This window comes from Carassius auratus, chromosome 16 (genome assembly GCF_003368295.1).
Source record: "Carassius auratus strain Wakin chromosome 16, ASM336829v1, whole genome shotgun sequence".
Taxonomy (NCBI): Eukaryota; Metazoa; Chordata; class Actinopteri; order Cypriniformes; family Cyprinidae; genus Carassius; species Carassius auratus.
Window position 1 is genome coordinate 14887270 of NC_039258.1, and position 17471 is coordinate 14904740.

The 17471-nt window shown below is 37.6% G+C and overlaps 1 protein-coding gene across 2 annotated transcripts in view; it reads right to left on the reverse strand.

Annotated features, from left to right (window-relative positions):
* LOC113116257 (oxysterol-binding protein-related protein 3-like) overlaps nucleotides 1-17471 on the reverse strand; it is a 68063-nt gene that overhangs the window by 30877 nt on the left and 19715 nt on the right. For both annotated transcript variants that reach the window (XM_026284310.1, XM_026284311.1), the window contains exon 2: nucleotides 3065-3307. In XM_026284310.1, coding sequence (XP_026140095.1) covers nucleotides 3065-3160 — 96 coding nt within the window. In that variant the 5' untranslated portion in view covers nucleotides 3161-3307. The remainder of the gene's footprint in view (nucleotides 1-3064; nucleotides 3308-17471) is intronic.

The following is a 17471-nucleotide window of genomic DNA, read 5'->3' on the forward strand; positions in this document are numbered from 1 at the left end:
AACATATCTCGGCTTAGAAGGAGTAATGAGCTTTATAATGCTACAAATGATGAGATTAAAGATTACAGCCTCATAATCAGGTCAGCGTGTTCATCTGAGGAGAAGGACACGCATCCGCCCTCCAGAGCTCCGAGCATATGAACACACATATGTGCAGGTGCACACAGATATATTAAATCTACATAATAGGAACAAACCTGTGTGAACAGTGATTGAAGACAAATAATGGCAACCAAAGAGCAGAGAGCAGACTTTTGAACCCTGCTGTATTTATCCTTCATTTCCACAGAACATGATTAGTTAACACTAATTTCCTCAGACAAAAGCCTTAGGAAGTGCCACGGAATTGCAATAAATGATAACAACAAAGGGCTGCTAAGTTTTTATTCATCCGGCGCTCAAGGCTTATTTCATAGATCGGTTATATTCATATTTCCCCACAGTCATCTGACTGAGAACAGGGAGATTAATACTGTGTTTCAGTACAGTGGGTAATGGGACTGATGAAGATAAAGTGGAAAGGCATAGCTGGGAAATTTTTGGGTAAAGTCCAGAAATAGTTTGTCTAGTCCACTTCTTTGTGCTTTCATCTGTACTGTCGGCCAGTTTTTCATTTGCTTTCAGAAAATTCTATATATATATATATAAAAAAAAAATTTTTGTATAAAGCAAAGTAGAGCCTCACTGATATGGGTTTTTTGGGGGCCGATGCCAATAATGATATTAGGGAGTAAAAAAAAAGAGACAGATATCGATATATCAGCCGATATTCTTTATGTATAGGCCAGTGGTTCCCAACCTTTTTCAACTCGCTGCCCACACAACCAAACACATATGTTTGCCCGGCCCACTGCAACAAAATTAACTGACCCCGCTATTGTTGGGTTAATAACTTAGTTCTTCGAAGCTAGATTGGTAACTGTCTTTATTGAATGAACTGGCAATGAACAGAAAATAACTCGGTCTGGCGGTTTGGCATATGCAGCAAAAATATCTAAGATAAATTGGCGTTTTATTCTTAAACCAATCAGCGAGCTCGAATAGTGGAAGCATAGTTACAGTTTAATATGTATTTATATGAAATGATGTTATTATGTTATGACATTTTTACATATATGAACAATATAATTATTGCTTTTAATAGTTATTGGCGGCCCACCTGCAATACCATCGCGGCCCACAGGTTGAAAACCACTGGTGTAGGCTATATTGCACAGTAAAGTCAAAAGTTGGGACACGATTCCCATTTGTGTGTCCAAACTCTTGACTGGTTCTGTATATAGAATACAGTATATACATAAACAGAATATATATACATAAATACACATTTTTTGCAATGACAACTCAAATGTGGTGATCAAACACTTATAATAATAATGTATGTGACAAACATAGGCCTATGTAATGAAGGCAGGGTATTTAACAATTTAACAATAAACTTTATTTTTCAAAATGAGCCTGACATCAGTGCACTTAACTGTAAATGTCATTTCACTTATAAATAACTAAAACACAAATAGAACAAAATATATATAACATGAATTAAGAAAGTGAAAGAAATAACTGTAGGGCAAGCAAGCTACTGCCGGTCCAACAGGGACAGGTTTCTGCAGGGAGCACAGCTTTTCGAAAGGTAATTTATTTGAAACAGCGGACTCGGATGAAGTTTGAGCTCATCCACGCATCTCTATACTACACTGACCTGGGTCACCAGTACCAAACAATGGAGCGAGCTATCCGTCTATACCTATATATCTGCTACAGGCTCATATCAGCAGATAATATCAGCAAAATGATATATCGGTTTGGCTCTAAAGCAAAGTATCATTCAGGAAACGCTAAGGCAAGCTCGTCATCCGAAGACCTATAAACAGAGCATCAGGCTTTTTGAACAAACACAGCTGTCTCTTGTCACTGTATTTAAGCTTATATTTAGTAGATGCATGTATCCATGGAATTTTTATTTTGATCAACATCAAGATTTTTATGCTAATACCTAAATGAATGTTTTAAAATCAAAACAACCCTTAAAAGTAATTTTAGCACATAAATGGATGACTTTTTTTTTTTGGTCTTGGCCGGCTAGATAAGAGCAAATAGGAAGACTTGTTACTGCCAAGACATACACAGACAAGCAGCTGCTGCACAATAATAGATATATAAAATGGCCTGTAGCTGATGAAGACAGGTGGAGCTGGAGGAGGTGGAGGGTATCAGAGCCAGACAATTTAAATGTTGACCAAATAAGCTCAACGGCTGCAGTTACAGCTGAGAGCAGCTTGTGCCTTGTAGTGAACAATATGATCGCTCTATGAAATTATATAGCAAGGAAAAATCAGCCTGCACCATGTAGAGTTTCCTAACTCATATAAAAAATGTTTTGTCCTAGCACTATGCATTTTTCTGGTATGCACTGAGCACTGTATTTTGAAGACTTTTTCTAAGAGATTTTTCTTGGAGAACAGGCTTTCACACTTTTTTACTATAAAAGGGTGAGAAAATGCTATAAAACAGTGGTAGACTATATATTTCATGTCACACTGCAGGGTGTCAATTCCCTAAAATAATTTTACATTAACTCCCTATTAACAATACCATCAGGATAAATATTAAACCTGGAAAATCAACACAACTGAAAGTCTCAATTTATCTCACACACACTAATATAAAACAGTGGGAAGTCTATGTCTTCTTCACCCTCGGTGCATTAATATTTGATAGTGCTACTTAGGCATTTTGATTGCTTTGCATGAAAAAAATAAGAAATGAATGTTTTTTTATTTTATTATCCACTGGGAGCTGGTTGAGTTACAGTTTCAGATTTAATTTTACAAATACTGTCACTGAGACACTAAAACTACTAAAAAACTTTAAACAAAAAAAACTAATATTATGTACCAGTGAGGTAGTAACATGCACCCCTTGGGGCAAATTAGGAACAAAGGTGTACCCTTTCGAAAGGGTACTGCCCCATTGACAGCTTTTGTACCTTTCTTTTCAACAAAAGTGATACTTCTATAAACTTGAGCTCATCGTCTGCCAAATCAAATGCATACACACTTACCTGTCTGCTCTCATGTTTGGAGGAGGAACTGCTATAGCTGTGAGATGGAGAGGAGATCTTCTGGGACATAGTGGAACTTTTTTCCTCTGAGCTCATCTCCTGCTCTCAGTGAGAAGGAGAACGTAAAAAGGAGAGGAAGAGGAGGAACTGGAGAAGAGGAAAAGAGGGAGGGGGAACCGACAGCTCAGCAGTTGTGGGTCTCCATTTGCTTGTTCTTCCTAAGCTTGGACACAGTGTTCGAGCCTGTGGACAGACGAAGAGAGAAAGAAAAGATTGATCAGGAGATGTATGTGAAAGGCAACCTCAACACGATGTCAGGCTTTTATCTGTACAGGTAATGAACACCACTCGCCCACCACAGGATATCAGATAGCAGAATTATCTGAAAGTATAAAGGCTTGGTCAGCAAGACACACAATCTGAGGGTTGTTTTGAGGAAGGATGCCAGCGTGAATCACTGGAGATACTATAGATGCCATCCCCGGATCATCTCCCACTCTCTCAGCTTCTTCTTATGAAAGTTATGAAAAGTGTGGGGGCTGCATTGAACACACATCGACTTTATGAATCTGTGCTTCATTTATAGCAGTGACAGACGTCACAGATCGCCGCTCTGTAGTAACCATCCTTCCTTCCCTGTCTCATCTCTTCCACACTGCTCTGTCTTTCTCTCAGTGTGGTTCTCACATGAATGGAGAAACAGAATGCAAATGTCCTCTTGCTTTGTGTCTGGGTTTGTTTGATGTCATGTGTCACGACAGCACCATATGCACACTTGTGTTACAGCACCTGTGCTGGTTATTAACGCAGGTTACAGGGTGTTGGATAGATACACATCAGATACACACAAATATGAGACATAAATTAACAAAACTGTCACAATAAGTTTGAAATCAGTTTAAATCAGTCTAAAATCACCAACCTACAGACTTGTATGTCGCCAAGGCTGATGTATGAATGAACTAATATTTGGTATTTTTTAAATGATCGTGTTGGTCGATACATTTTTCTTTTTGGGCAGTAAGTGCTCTGTTGGTTACCAGTTTTCTTGCTTTTTATTAATGTCTTTCTTTCTTTTGTTTAAATGCTAAATAGAATGTACTTCAACTTCAGAACATAGGATCAACATATTTTAAACAGATTCTTAAATCCCACAATATAAAATAAATCAGTTTTTTTTATCAAGTTAAAAATTAATTTTCAATTGATTTGTTTTTTAAATAACTATGTCTAATTAATATTAAAATATATATAAATATTTGCAATATGCACAACTGTTATTCAAGTGTTATTTACATATCACATATATCAGCTTTATATTGCTTTATATTTGATCACTAACAACATACTACACAATATGGAAGATGAACGAGTCGCTTTTTGACATGCCCATTAATAACATATTAGCTTTTTATTAGTCCTTATAAAGCACATATTCTGCATGACTATATTCTACATCCCTAATCCTACCCAATTACCTAAATTTAACGACTAACTTACTAATTAAAAAGTCATAGTTAATGGTTTGTTAATAGTGAGAATTGGACTTTAAAATAAAGTGTGAACAAATTATGATTTGCGGAAGTGGATCTTATGTGCAAAGCCTTTGTATAATTTTATATTGTGGCTGAGATTTTTTTTCCTAGCATGTCTTTTGAAAAGCATATTCAAGTCTGTCTCTCCCTCAGTTTTCATCATTATGAGCAGTAGCACAGGTCACAATATGGGACACGGGAATGCAGCAAGGTTAATTAGATTAGTTTTGCCCCCTTCATTTCCATCGGCCTGTCAAGTGAATCTCAATAGAAACACACAAACCTCTCTCTCACGCTGCTGTCTCACGCTCTCTCACTCCGTCTTTTAGGGAAATTATACTTCAGCTTAAGCTGCCTAAAATTCCTCTTCTCTGGGAGTAGGACACAGGAAATTGTGAAAATGTAGTATGCGGTATGTCCACTCTTCAGCTGATGTGTAAGCTGCACATGGGCAAACTATGATTTAATCACTTCCTGTGAGGATGGAGTAATCTGTTTCTTAATTCACCAGCCTCAGTGCACTTGTGTTCATTTGACCTGACATGCTTTTACTTGGATGACTGAAAACCTAGAACACAAGCTGACATTCTGTCATTGAAACTGTCTTATCATATAACATCCACCTTGCATCCAAAGTGAACAGCCAAGACAGGTTGCCATTTACACCTGATATTTCCATGCATTCAAATGATTCAAATCAATGAGAGGGTCTTTCCGATTACATTCATTTAAGTCAATATGTCACTATAAGCATGCTGTTGAACCCAACTTGCCTGAATTTAATTTATTTTTATCACAAATGTTATAGGATCACTAAACAATTAAACCTACAGTAACAGAAAGGGTGTTTGTTAAGCACTTTAGTTTATTACATTTCAGTATTTGCTCTTTATACCTTTACAAGGAGTTGTGTTGTGACCTTCAAAACACCAAGAGAGATTTGTTGTCTATTTCTAGTGTCATTTTAGGTGAAAAAAAAACAGCTGGATATTTTCATTTAGGTTTCCTCTTTTATTAAAGAGGTTGTGTGTTTCTTTTCATCTAAGATGAATTGAATCAGTCAGCATGAAGTCAATTGTTTGACTTGTACGGCAACTTCCTAAACCTCTTACTGAGCAATTGAGCATACAGATACAGCCAATTACGGTCGCAGCATGTAGCCGCTTTAAGTAGCTGTGGTGACTGGTTTGTTCCGGTAATCAGACTCCTGGTTGTGAGTAAACGGCACTCTCCACCGCCGCCTGTCTCACCTCACCCCGTGCCACTTCAGAAGCCAACAGAGAGCAGCTGCCTCCATGTGCCGCCTCTATTATTTATTCATTCACTTTCCACTGATCACACTCAACACACACACACATACTGTACCAATAAGTGGCAGACATTAAAGACATGAAACTTGAAAGTTTGTAAAGTTTCAAAAAGTGATTGAATTATTTTAAAGGCAAAATCAAAATGGATCAACAAAGACAAATGTCATAACACCTAAAATATTCACTTTCTTTTTTACCCTGTGAAAATTTGAAATGATGTGGATTTCTGCATTGATTACTCTGTGGTCTGATCTCCAACCAGGTCTCTAATGCTGTTTGTTCTTTCACAAACACCATTCTTATTCAGTGTTTTCAGACAATGGACACCTGAATAAAGCCTTACACTGCTTTGTACAGTTTTCTGGAGGTCCACTGCTGTTATTCATCTGTTCTTTCAGTTCTCTCAGGATTGCCTGCTGTGTTCTTCACAGGATGTCTGCTTAAGGGACAGAAGAGAGCAGTCCAGGTCTTCAGCAATGCTTTTGTAGCCTTTTTCAGCTTTGTGCATCATTGTAATGCATTTATTAAAGGTCCTGCGAAAGCTTTTGAGATTGAGGCATGATTCACATTCAACAATATTTCTTAAGAAGGACAGATTTGTCAGTAAACAGGTTTTTATTTAAAGAGCCCGGCACCTGTGTGACCAACACTTCCAATCTCATTTCCTTAACTGACTCCAATTATCTTTTGAAGTCTATTATTGTTTTCTTCTTTTTTCAGCCTCTCCTGTCCAAGATTGTCTATAATTGTGACATATATATTTATATTGTTTTATAATTTTAGACAAAGATCAGAGCAAATTTAATGAGTAGTCAATGCAGGAATTCAGATAGGGTTCCCAATTCTAACCTTTCTGTTGTATATTAAAAACTAGTCATGATGATGAACTAGTCCAACACCTGACAACATGATTTCCAAGGAGGATTTGTTCTTTAAAGCATTTTATTCTGCTTAGTACGAAGATCTTTAGTTGTTACTAGGGCTGTGCAGATAATAGAATGAGAGTATCATGCGCATCTTGTCTGTAAAGCCGGTTCTGTGATTAGTAGTAAATCTCCATCACGTGCATTCAGATGGAGCAGTGTCAGGATTCTGCCCTGACAGTCTTGTCTGTCTGTCTTTGTTTAATGTGTCTTTGTTTATTTTGTGCCTGAGCACATGGCTGTCTTTGTTTGTGTTGGCCATGTGCTCCTCTTGTCTTGCTCCTTGTTTTCAATCACATTGTTTAGTCCTTATTGTCTATTGTGGTCACCTGATCCTCGTGTGGTCTGCTCCCTTTATATTGTGCTTATTTTCCTCTTGTCTTGCTGGTTAATTTTGTGTGAGCTTCATGTACATTCTTGTTGCTTGTGTCTTGTTGGAGTTTGCCTTTCAGTGTTTTGCATCCAGTCTGGTTTAATATTTTTCCACATGTTAAATTCTAGTTTTTCACGAGTTCACACTTACATATAATAAACTAAGTAAAGGTGTATTTGGCAAATGCTGTGGGGAGGGGAGAGGGCTCAGAGCTCGGTTATTACTCTCAATCCTGGGGTACTTCCCTTGTCCAGGAAGAGGGGTCCGAGCTCAGGTTTTAGCCCGGAGCCAGAGCACTCGCCTATTGTGTGGACTGTCTTCCAACCTCGTCCTTTTGTGTTCCCATTTTGTTAATAAACTCTGTTTCCTCTTTTCATTCTGCATCTGGGTCCTCCCTTGCCAAACCGTGACAGAGCAGCATTTACTACACAGAGCAGTGATGCACATGATGGATATTCACTACTAATAGTAATCTTAGTACTGGCTTTTCTTACGAGAATTTGATTATTTGCACAGCCCTAGTTGTTACAGTTTGCAAGGAAGAACTCTCTGAGAAAGCTGTTCGCTTATAGAAACATCAAACGTCTTTTCAGTCAGACTGCACAATATTTATATTTGCTAAGTCTTCATTAACGTCATCGTCTGCCATCATTTCTGATGCTCACCTACATAGAATTTAAAAAGTTTAGCAAAAACCCAAGCACTTGTAGTAATGTTGCCAATGTTTTGCCTCAAAAAGAAAAAAATTGTGTTCTACTCAAACCATCTTTCAATTGAACACAATATAATTTCAATGTTACGATCATTATTTGAAGAAAAATTCAAATAAAAAGATGGCAAACCTATTAAGTGTGCACCAGGCTTAGGACCAATTATTCAAAAAGTTATTTAGGTAATTCACAAACTAGTCACTTTGAAAATGTGAATTGCTGTTCATCAGTATTTTATGTTCATTAAATTTTTTACCAAAACTCTATATGCTGATCAAAAACATAAATGGACATGTTATGCATTAAAGGGACAGTTTACCCAAAAATTAAAATTCTGTCATTAATTACCCACCCTCACGTCGTTCCAAACCTGTAAGACAGGACTATTCAAATCTTGCCCTGGAGGGCCAATGCGGTTGCAGAGTTTGGCTCCAACCCTGACCAAAGTCACCTGCATGTGATTTTCTAATGATCCCAAAAACATTGATTAGCATGCTCAGGTGTGTTTGACTAGGGCTGGAGCCAAACTCTGCACCGCATTGGCCCTCCAGGGAATGATGTGAATAGCCCTGCTGTGAGACCTTTGTTCATCTTCAGAACACAAATTAAGGCTACGTCCACACAAAGCCAGAGCTTTCCCTATCTGATCTTTTTTTTTTTTAACCTCATCTCAAGAAATATCTGCATGTACACGACACCACAAAACCTACCCAAAACGATGTAGTATACATGCCAGACCAGTATGTGATGCTGTAATTCTGCCATACAGCATAAAAGAATATTATTGTGTAGGCTGCATAAATATAAAAATGTAATGATGGATAGTCATTGCGTGTATTAGAATTAGGCTATCTATTTGCAATTCGGCCTATTACTACTTATAATGATGAATTAAATTGGCTAATTAATTGAACAATCGTGCCAATACACACACATATATATTAACTGACTCATCGCGCAGTGCTTTGGTGGATTCCTGCTTGTCCCGTAGATGATCTGCTCACGCGCTTTAACTTTGCGCACGAGCAGATCGGTTTCTTCGCTTATGAAGCTTTCAGCCTTTCCGCCAACAAACTGTGCCATGTAAATAGCGGTCCGCCATGGCGTGGACGTTGGAGGCGTGACGTGTGGGCTTTTGCGTTGAGGGCGTCTGGAAACTGTGACATTACCGTGAGGAAAAAAACATCATCCAAAACAAACCATGGCGAACAGTCAGATTCAGTCGTATATTTATGATCCAGAATCAGATCCAGAGGCTGAAATTGAACAAGAGCAGCAGCATCAACGACTACAGCAGGACGTCTCTATGTGGTATGTATTGAAACTGTATATATTTGCTTAGCTGTTTATTAGTTTTACTCACTGCCTGCGGTTCCAACACACGATCGTGACCCTTTTTCGTTGGGATTGCATCATCCTTAAGAAATAAACGATACGCAAATCCGGCGTCAAACTGGGCCTTGTTTGTAAAACAAGCATCTTCGAAATGCAGGGAACAAACAAAAACACTTGCACAACTCTGTTGATGCTCTGTAAAAATAAACTCCATCCACTGGTCCCTTAATGCTGTTTTTTTTTGGTAATCTGTGCAGGGTTGTCTTGCCCTGGCAACCAAAAACACACTTCTGTGACATTTCACGACGCTCTCGCTCTGATCAGAGAACGTCTGTGCTCTCAGTGCTCTGCTCTATGGGAGCGCACGCTCTTCCGGCAGAAGTGCCCTCAGGACCCATATAAGGAAATTCCGCTCCATCTAACGTCTCACAGACCCATACTCGAAAAAAACTTTCCGAAACTTGTGACAAGCTGGAAGGAGTATTTTGGGAGCAAAAATACTCCTTCAAACGTACAACTTTGTCCATGTGTAGCATGGGAATCCAACTCTTTAACAGTGTAAAAAACTCAGTATGCATGAAATAGCATTTCACCCCCCCCTTAAATTTTTGGGTGAGCTATCCCTTTAACTAACCTTACACAAGCAGAAATACACAAAGCACACATGGGCAAACAAGCATACTGTATAAATCATGCAAACAGACACACAATAGCCATCTTACAAACCTGCAGAAGTGCAAACACATGCACACACGGTATGTAACCCTAGCTTTAGGAAGCCGGCTGTTTTTCTGAAGAAAATCTCTCGGCATTGAGTCAAGTCTTACTGTCCCTATGTGCAATTGAATACAGCATATTACAGGCTATTTTCCAACATGCCAAAACAGACACAGGGACAGAATGCTTTGAGTTGTAAATATAGGTGTTGATATCAGTTAGATCTGAGCTATTTATGTTCTTCACATCCTTTCTTAAGAATCTGATGGTTAAATGCTGACTGATCCATAAATAGCACTTTTGTTGTATATGGTTCATGAGTTAAGGTTCATAAGATTGTTTTCAGTGGCAGCTTGCCGTCTGTAATCAAGGGGCTCAAGCTCTTGACTTCAAAGAAATAGTTCAACCAAAAAAAAGTATTCTGGCATCATTTACTCTCCCTCATATCATTTCAAACCCATTTAACTGTCTTCTACAAAAAATATACATTTTGAAGAGCTTCTTCATGTACTTAAACCTTATAAGAATATGACAACAGTAGTCTGTGTGATTTTAGACTAGATGTATTCCGAAGCCATATAGTGTTTTGTGAACAACGAACTGAAACTGAAGTTATCCCACACTGATAATCTCCTCCTATCGCGCTCCTACAGATCAATCTGACTCATTAAAGAGGCATTTTCAGACAGAATAGGAAGAATAAAATATTTTTTTTATGTTTTACTGGTTATAGGCAAAATGTAAAGCCAACCATTTTGGGGGCAGTGCTGGATGGTTCTAGATTATGAACACAAGCATAAAGTCATATTACTGGAGGTTTATGTTAAGCTAATGGTAAACAGGTGCCTTTGTAGCCTTCACATAAAAAAAAAAAAAAAAAAAAAAAAAAAAAAAAATTAAATTAAATTTGCAGTGGAAAAGTGGAAAACGTGAAAAAATGGAAGCTGTGATTGCCAAAACTAACTAAACTAAACTAAAAACATAAAGTAGTAACATTTTAGGAATTACAGATTAAACTGAAATTTAAAGTAAGAAAAAACATAATTCAGTTATATGTTACAGTACTATACTAGCCTAATGAAGTAGTTTTAACAGCATGATATACATAAAACCCTATTGTACATAACTGATAAATAGAAAAAAAAAAGATATTTCAGTGAAAATCCATAAAATATCAAGTGACACATAATTCAGCAAATTTACTGTTCTTTATCAGCTCAACCCTGAGATCCAGCTGAGCCGGGTAAGAAGTTCTGACTGGTGAATCTCGGGTGCTTAAGTCATACAAGAGACAAACTAAGGAAGTGGGGTACATCATAGCGCTCCAACCCACAGACAGCTGGTTAAAATGAAAGATTCATTAATGCTGTGGGCATTCCAAGACCCTCTCACACAATACATCAATTATACACACAGAAATAACAAGCAGATACACAGACTCTTCATTTCATTCTTTAATCAAAACTCTGTCATGGCAGGAAAAGTAACAGCTGTTAGTTAGCACTATTTATGACTTATTCATTATTGATGAGTGGAGCAAGCGAAAGGGAAATGGACCAACAGACTTGTTTTAACAGAATCACAAGAGCAATTAACTCTTTGCATTATACATAGCCTATATATTCAACACAGCAAAGAGACGCCAGTCTCACATTTTTAGTTTGAATGTATAGTTGAGATGTGTGACCTACTGTATATACAGTGTTGGGAAGCTTACTTTGGAAATGTAACAGGTTACAGGTTACAAGTTACCCTATTTCAGGGGTAGACAAGTTTGTTCCTTGAGAGCCGCAGCTCCAGTTCAGCTCCAACCCTGAAAAAAACCCTCACCTGCCTTTAGCCTTAGTAATCCTGAAGACATTGATAACTTATTCAGGTGTGTTTGATTAGGATTGAAGCTGAACTCTACAGGAATGCAGCTATCTAGGCCAACCCTCTACGGACACCCTGGCAATTGAATTGCCACTGGCTACACACACATATATATATATATATATATATATATATATATATATATATATATATATATATATATATATATATATATATATATATATATATAGTACAGTCTTAATTACAGTCTTAAGTATAGTCTTAACATCAGTCAGTCAAGCATTATATTATTTAATAATATAACTTTAGTAATTAGAAATAAACTTGATAACCATGGTTGAATGCATATTAGTCATTTTAAATGAACATTACTAGACTGGGGGTGGTGCTTTTTTGGTCATTCAATGTTTCTGTAAAAAAAAAAAAATTGGTAAACAAATTTACAAAAAATACTGATAAGATAATTATGATACAAATTCTACTAATAAGAACTATAAAATGCACTAAGGATTACTAAGGATTAATGAGCCGCTGGATTCATGAGTATTAAATAATCAGGTTTTGCGCATTCGCTCAAACTTATTTGCTGAAATAAAAACAGGGACTGAGATTGCAGCCAATGAGATTGCCATTTGTGCATTAGCTTTGCCCACACTACCAGAGAACACGGCAGTCCTTAAAAGCTGAAGAATTCCAAGTGAACGCCATTATTTCGACACACTAGAGTTTAAGGTACGTCAAATACAGGTGCATTGCACATCGATTTCAGATGAACTGAAAAACAGTACAAATCGCTTGACGGAGAGTGAAACTCTGAAGGGCTCAGTCAGAGTGTTCGGCGAGTGAAGATATATATGTGCTTAACTTATACTTAGCCTCAAACTAATTTATTAGCCATTGGCTAATATTAGACATCATTTAGTCACCCAGAGTGAAGATTTAGTTGCAAATGTGAGTGATTTACCTGCAATGTAGAGGGTTGTAGGACTGAACTTGCCTACCCCTGCCCTATTTAAAATGTTATCAGTGTAACTATTTCAATTACTTTGTTTTAGTGACGTAACTGATTAAATTTGATTACTTTTTGATCACTTTTCTACATTTCTAACAAATGTTTTCAACTGTTAATCATTTTGAAACTTTTAAAGCAGGCACGGTTAACCTTACATTTGTACTGAACACTGATTACAGCCAGACATTCAAAATTATTATAAAAGATTATAATAATCATTTAATTTTAAAGCTCAACCCTACACAAAATCAGACTTTAACATCACTCTTTTCTTTTAGAGCATTCTAAAAATGTATATATATATAATGTACATTAAATGATAAATGACATGTAATTACTGTAATGCCAATGCAATTAAAATACATAATTATATTGTATTTAATTATTTATTTCTTGCATTAATGAGAGAAATTATTGGGGGGTTATGCAAGAATTGTGCTGAAAAAAAAAAATGACAGTCATGAAAATTTAGCCATAATGCAAAAATATTGGTAAATCTTTAAAAATTAAGTAATTGTCAGCTACATGTATCAGCCTAACTTTCTATACCAAAGTATTCCTAATAAAAACTGTATGCTAAGAGATTGACAACTCCCATAGAATAATATTTGTTATTATTTATAAGCAGACCAAATGTGATAGAGAAAATGAAACCAAACTAAACCAAACAACAGTGAGCCAAACTTTCCCTTAAGATTATGCAAAGATGCAGCACAGCAGAAAGACACAGTGACAACCACCTCTGCGGGTCGAGACCCTGCACTTGTTAGCGCACAAAAACGCGGGTGTGACGTCATACCGGCTAGGTGACAGGCAGCTCTCTCTATGTTTGCAGCCCTGCAATTTAATCTGTCTGTCACAGGGTGCAGCGTATTGTATGTTTCTTTTGAAAGTGAGCATGGCACAGACAATGCCAAAAATAACTACCACACAAAGCTCTGACAGAAAACGAATGACAGTGGTGGTGCGACAGGGCAGCTGTGGACGGATGTAGAGCTATAATGTTCCAGAAGATGACAGGGTGATGTTAAGGGGTCTCACTTAATGTAGAAAGCCCAAATCTCTCTCAAACATACATAAAAACACCCACATGCAAATACACGTTGAATAATTGCTCTACATTGTTCTAATATTTTAAAAGTATATAATTAAACCACAGAACACTTTATTATTGTAAATGAAAGAGGCAGTTTCAGTCACAGACAGGCGTAAATGCACTGGAGTGATCGTATAGGCAGATTATCATTAACCCACAGCCGGGGTAAGCGGGATAATCAGGAGGATTTTACAGTGGGCTGGAGTAATTGGCAGTATTACAGGAGCGATGGAGCTTGATTAACGAGGTATACACCTTGCAGCAGTAACCTGATGGTGGTTTAGCAGACTGGAGTACATTTAAGGGGGTTATGACACACAGAGCTTGTTAGATGAATGGCTATGGTGAAGGTTTCTTCGCAACTTGTGCCTGCACAAAGCCTTGGCAAACATATCAAGCAAGCACTTATTCACCTACGGGGATACTGACATGCTAGAGCTAGAATTTATGACACAGGCCTGTATTTCCCTCAGGAGAATCTGGTTTAATGAAGTACATTCAGCTGTATTTATACAACCTCTACGAAAACCGATGCTCTTTGGAGACCTCTGGTTTAATTGTGTTTTAGGTTTATAACTAGCATGAGATTAGTGAGGTATTTGGCTGCATAAGATTTATTTCACATGTTCAAAACAACTCAAAAAGAGTTGACATTGACAATATGTATAACTTGTGGTGAAGTTCTTTTATTTAAGCTAATGTCCTTTATGTGTCCTGAGATAAAAACAGTGTCTAAAAAATAACTCTTTGGCTGAGCATGATTCATTCATGGACAGTGCTTCCATGTGACCAAATCATGTTATTTAGTCACAAGTTATTTGGATATTTCCAAAGTTCTGGCATGAAACTCTAGATGGCTCAGTCTGATAGGTCGAACTCAATCTGACATAATGACATCATTATTCCATGGCAAAGATGATTGTTTCTCTCCTGTATCACCAGCCAATGAGCTCGCTGCTCAGCATTCAAATACTTTGCTAGTTCTGCTGTAGCAGTTGCTGCGCACTTCAGAAACCTTCCCCAGTTCCGCCTGTATAGATCTGCTATGGGGTGATCATGCATGGGGATTATTTTATATGTTATATGCACAGCAGCAATATTTCTTACTTGCTTACATCAGCATGTTGTGGATGTATTGGCAGTAGCAAGTCTCGGTACTTACTCTGGAGGCAGCAGCAGTGAAGCAGATCTATCCCATCGAGACCAAACACATTAAAGGGATACTCCACCACAAAATGGTTCCAAACCCGCAAAAGCTTCGTTCATCTTCGGAACACAATTTAAGATACTTTGGATGAAAACCGAGAGGCTTGTGACTGTCTCAATGACTGCCAAGTAAATTGCACTGTCAAGGTCCAGAAAAGTATTACAGACATCGTCAGAATAGTCCATCTGCTGTAAGTGGTTCAATCAGAATTTTATGAAGCGACGGGAATACTTTTTGTATGCAAAGAAAACAAAAATAACTACTTTATTCAACAATTCGTCTCCTCTGTGTATCTCTGCATCAGCCTAGTGCATTAAAATTGGAATAATTACTTCACTTTTTAGTTTGGGACTTCTTGTTAGTATTCCACGTCAACTGATCACACTAACAATCTTCCCCTTTTCTGTAGCTCTCAAATATCTTTTGTGTGTTTTAAAGACATTGATAATATCAGAGAGCTCTGCCAGAAGGAAACATTAGCAGTGAATAACAGCTTAAGTTTCAGTCTTGATCCGCATATAGAAATATCATACAGATACACAAGTCATGGGAATTACTGAAAAAATAATAATAATCTGTAATACTGGTGTGGAATAACCTAACAACATGATGAAGCTAAGGATGTGCTGACCAAATTTTCACATTTAGTGAACTAAACTTCAACAATCTGATCCCTGTAGCACTGCAGTTCCAGTATACAATAGATGTCAGTCTGAAGTCTGGCCTCTGGTGCTACACGTCAAGTAATATTACACTGGATGACTTGAACAAGACGTAGTCTTGAAATCAGACATGGTTTTATTTTGAGAGAAGATAAAACATATATGACTGCAGAATTCTATACTACAATATTGGGGGAGTATCTGGATGAATGAGCACGGACATAGAGGAAAATCGACAGAGACCAAACAGGAACACAAAGTGAGAGAGAATACACACTCTTAGAAATATGTGAAGGAAAAACAACACGCTTTATCTGTAGCACTCTAATTTACACATTTTGTGTCATTATTAAATAAAAATGTGTAGAAAAGAATAACCTCTTTTACACACATTTCTGTGTAGTTTAAAAATCAACACAACTTTTATTTTATTATTTTATTTTATTTTATTTTTATTAACACAATATGTGAAGACCAGTGTGCTAACACTTCTATGTAGTTTTTAAATATGTCCATTATTTAAATTAGCTAGTGTGAACTAGGGATGCACCAGTTCACCGGCCATAAACCGTATAAACCGGTTTTTGGTCTTTTTTTCTGCCCATTTTTCCGGAAGTGCGCCCGCGTGCACATACTATGGGGTGTGCACGGATAGACGAACATTCGAATATTCGTTCTGCTCTAATTATTTAGATAAATAAAAATTATATTCGAATATATATATTTTTGCTTGCCATAAAAAAAATGTATTAAAAAAAGTCCACAATAAAACCTAATTCGGTCACTTTATGTGATTCTCCACCCTATATTTGAAGATGTATGCAAGCAAAAAATAATTAATTAATGAATAAGAACTGGGCTCTTCAGTACTTCAAATATGCCGTGGAGAATCACAGAAAGTGACTGAATTCAAGAAGATTGTTGCGTCATCTCTCAAGCAACTAATAAACAACGCTAACTTGGAGAATGCAGTGAAAACTCCTCTTCTCGCGTCCGCCCTAGACCCTCGGCCCAAACATCTCAGGTTTCTCGATGAAAACATGAGAGAAGTAAGAAAAAATACTTTTTTTATCAGAACATTATCAGAACATTTTCCTTGATGCGAGTGGTGCGGATGCAGCCGCCATCAACGATGAAGAGGATGCAATGCCCACTCGTCAGAAAAGGCTGAGCCAGTTCTTCAGCGATGATTACAGAGAGTCCAGCTGAGACGAGTGGGAACAGTTCTACCAGAAAGACTCGGGAGATAGAGGAATGTACGAAGCATACATTTATTGACAGCTCAGCGAGCACAATTATAAATTTATTTGGCGGAAGGCCCCGTCCATGGTTCGTAATCCGAGGGTAGCGAATCTGCATTTCCTGCCTGAAGACGAAGGCAGGGGCGCAGCAGACCCCCCTGGAAGGTAAGGACAGGACCATCCTGGTGGTGGTGGGGAGGGTGGAGGTTGTTGTCGCGTTGGCATCTGCGAACTCAAACATGTGTAAGTACGATCTTTTATACAGGAGTATAAAGACGTGATTGGATAATGATGAAGGTAATTAATGACGAAGTGATTGAGTCTTCCTGGCAGAACTTAGGCTAAAGCTTCCATTTCTTGCTGGAGTCATGTATTCCACCAGATGAGGAACCCATTCAGTGGTGAAACGAAAACACGAAGCGCTTCACAAAACTTATTTGCTTAGCACACCGT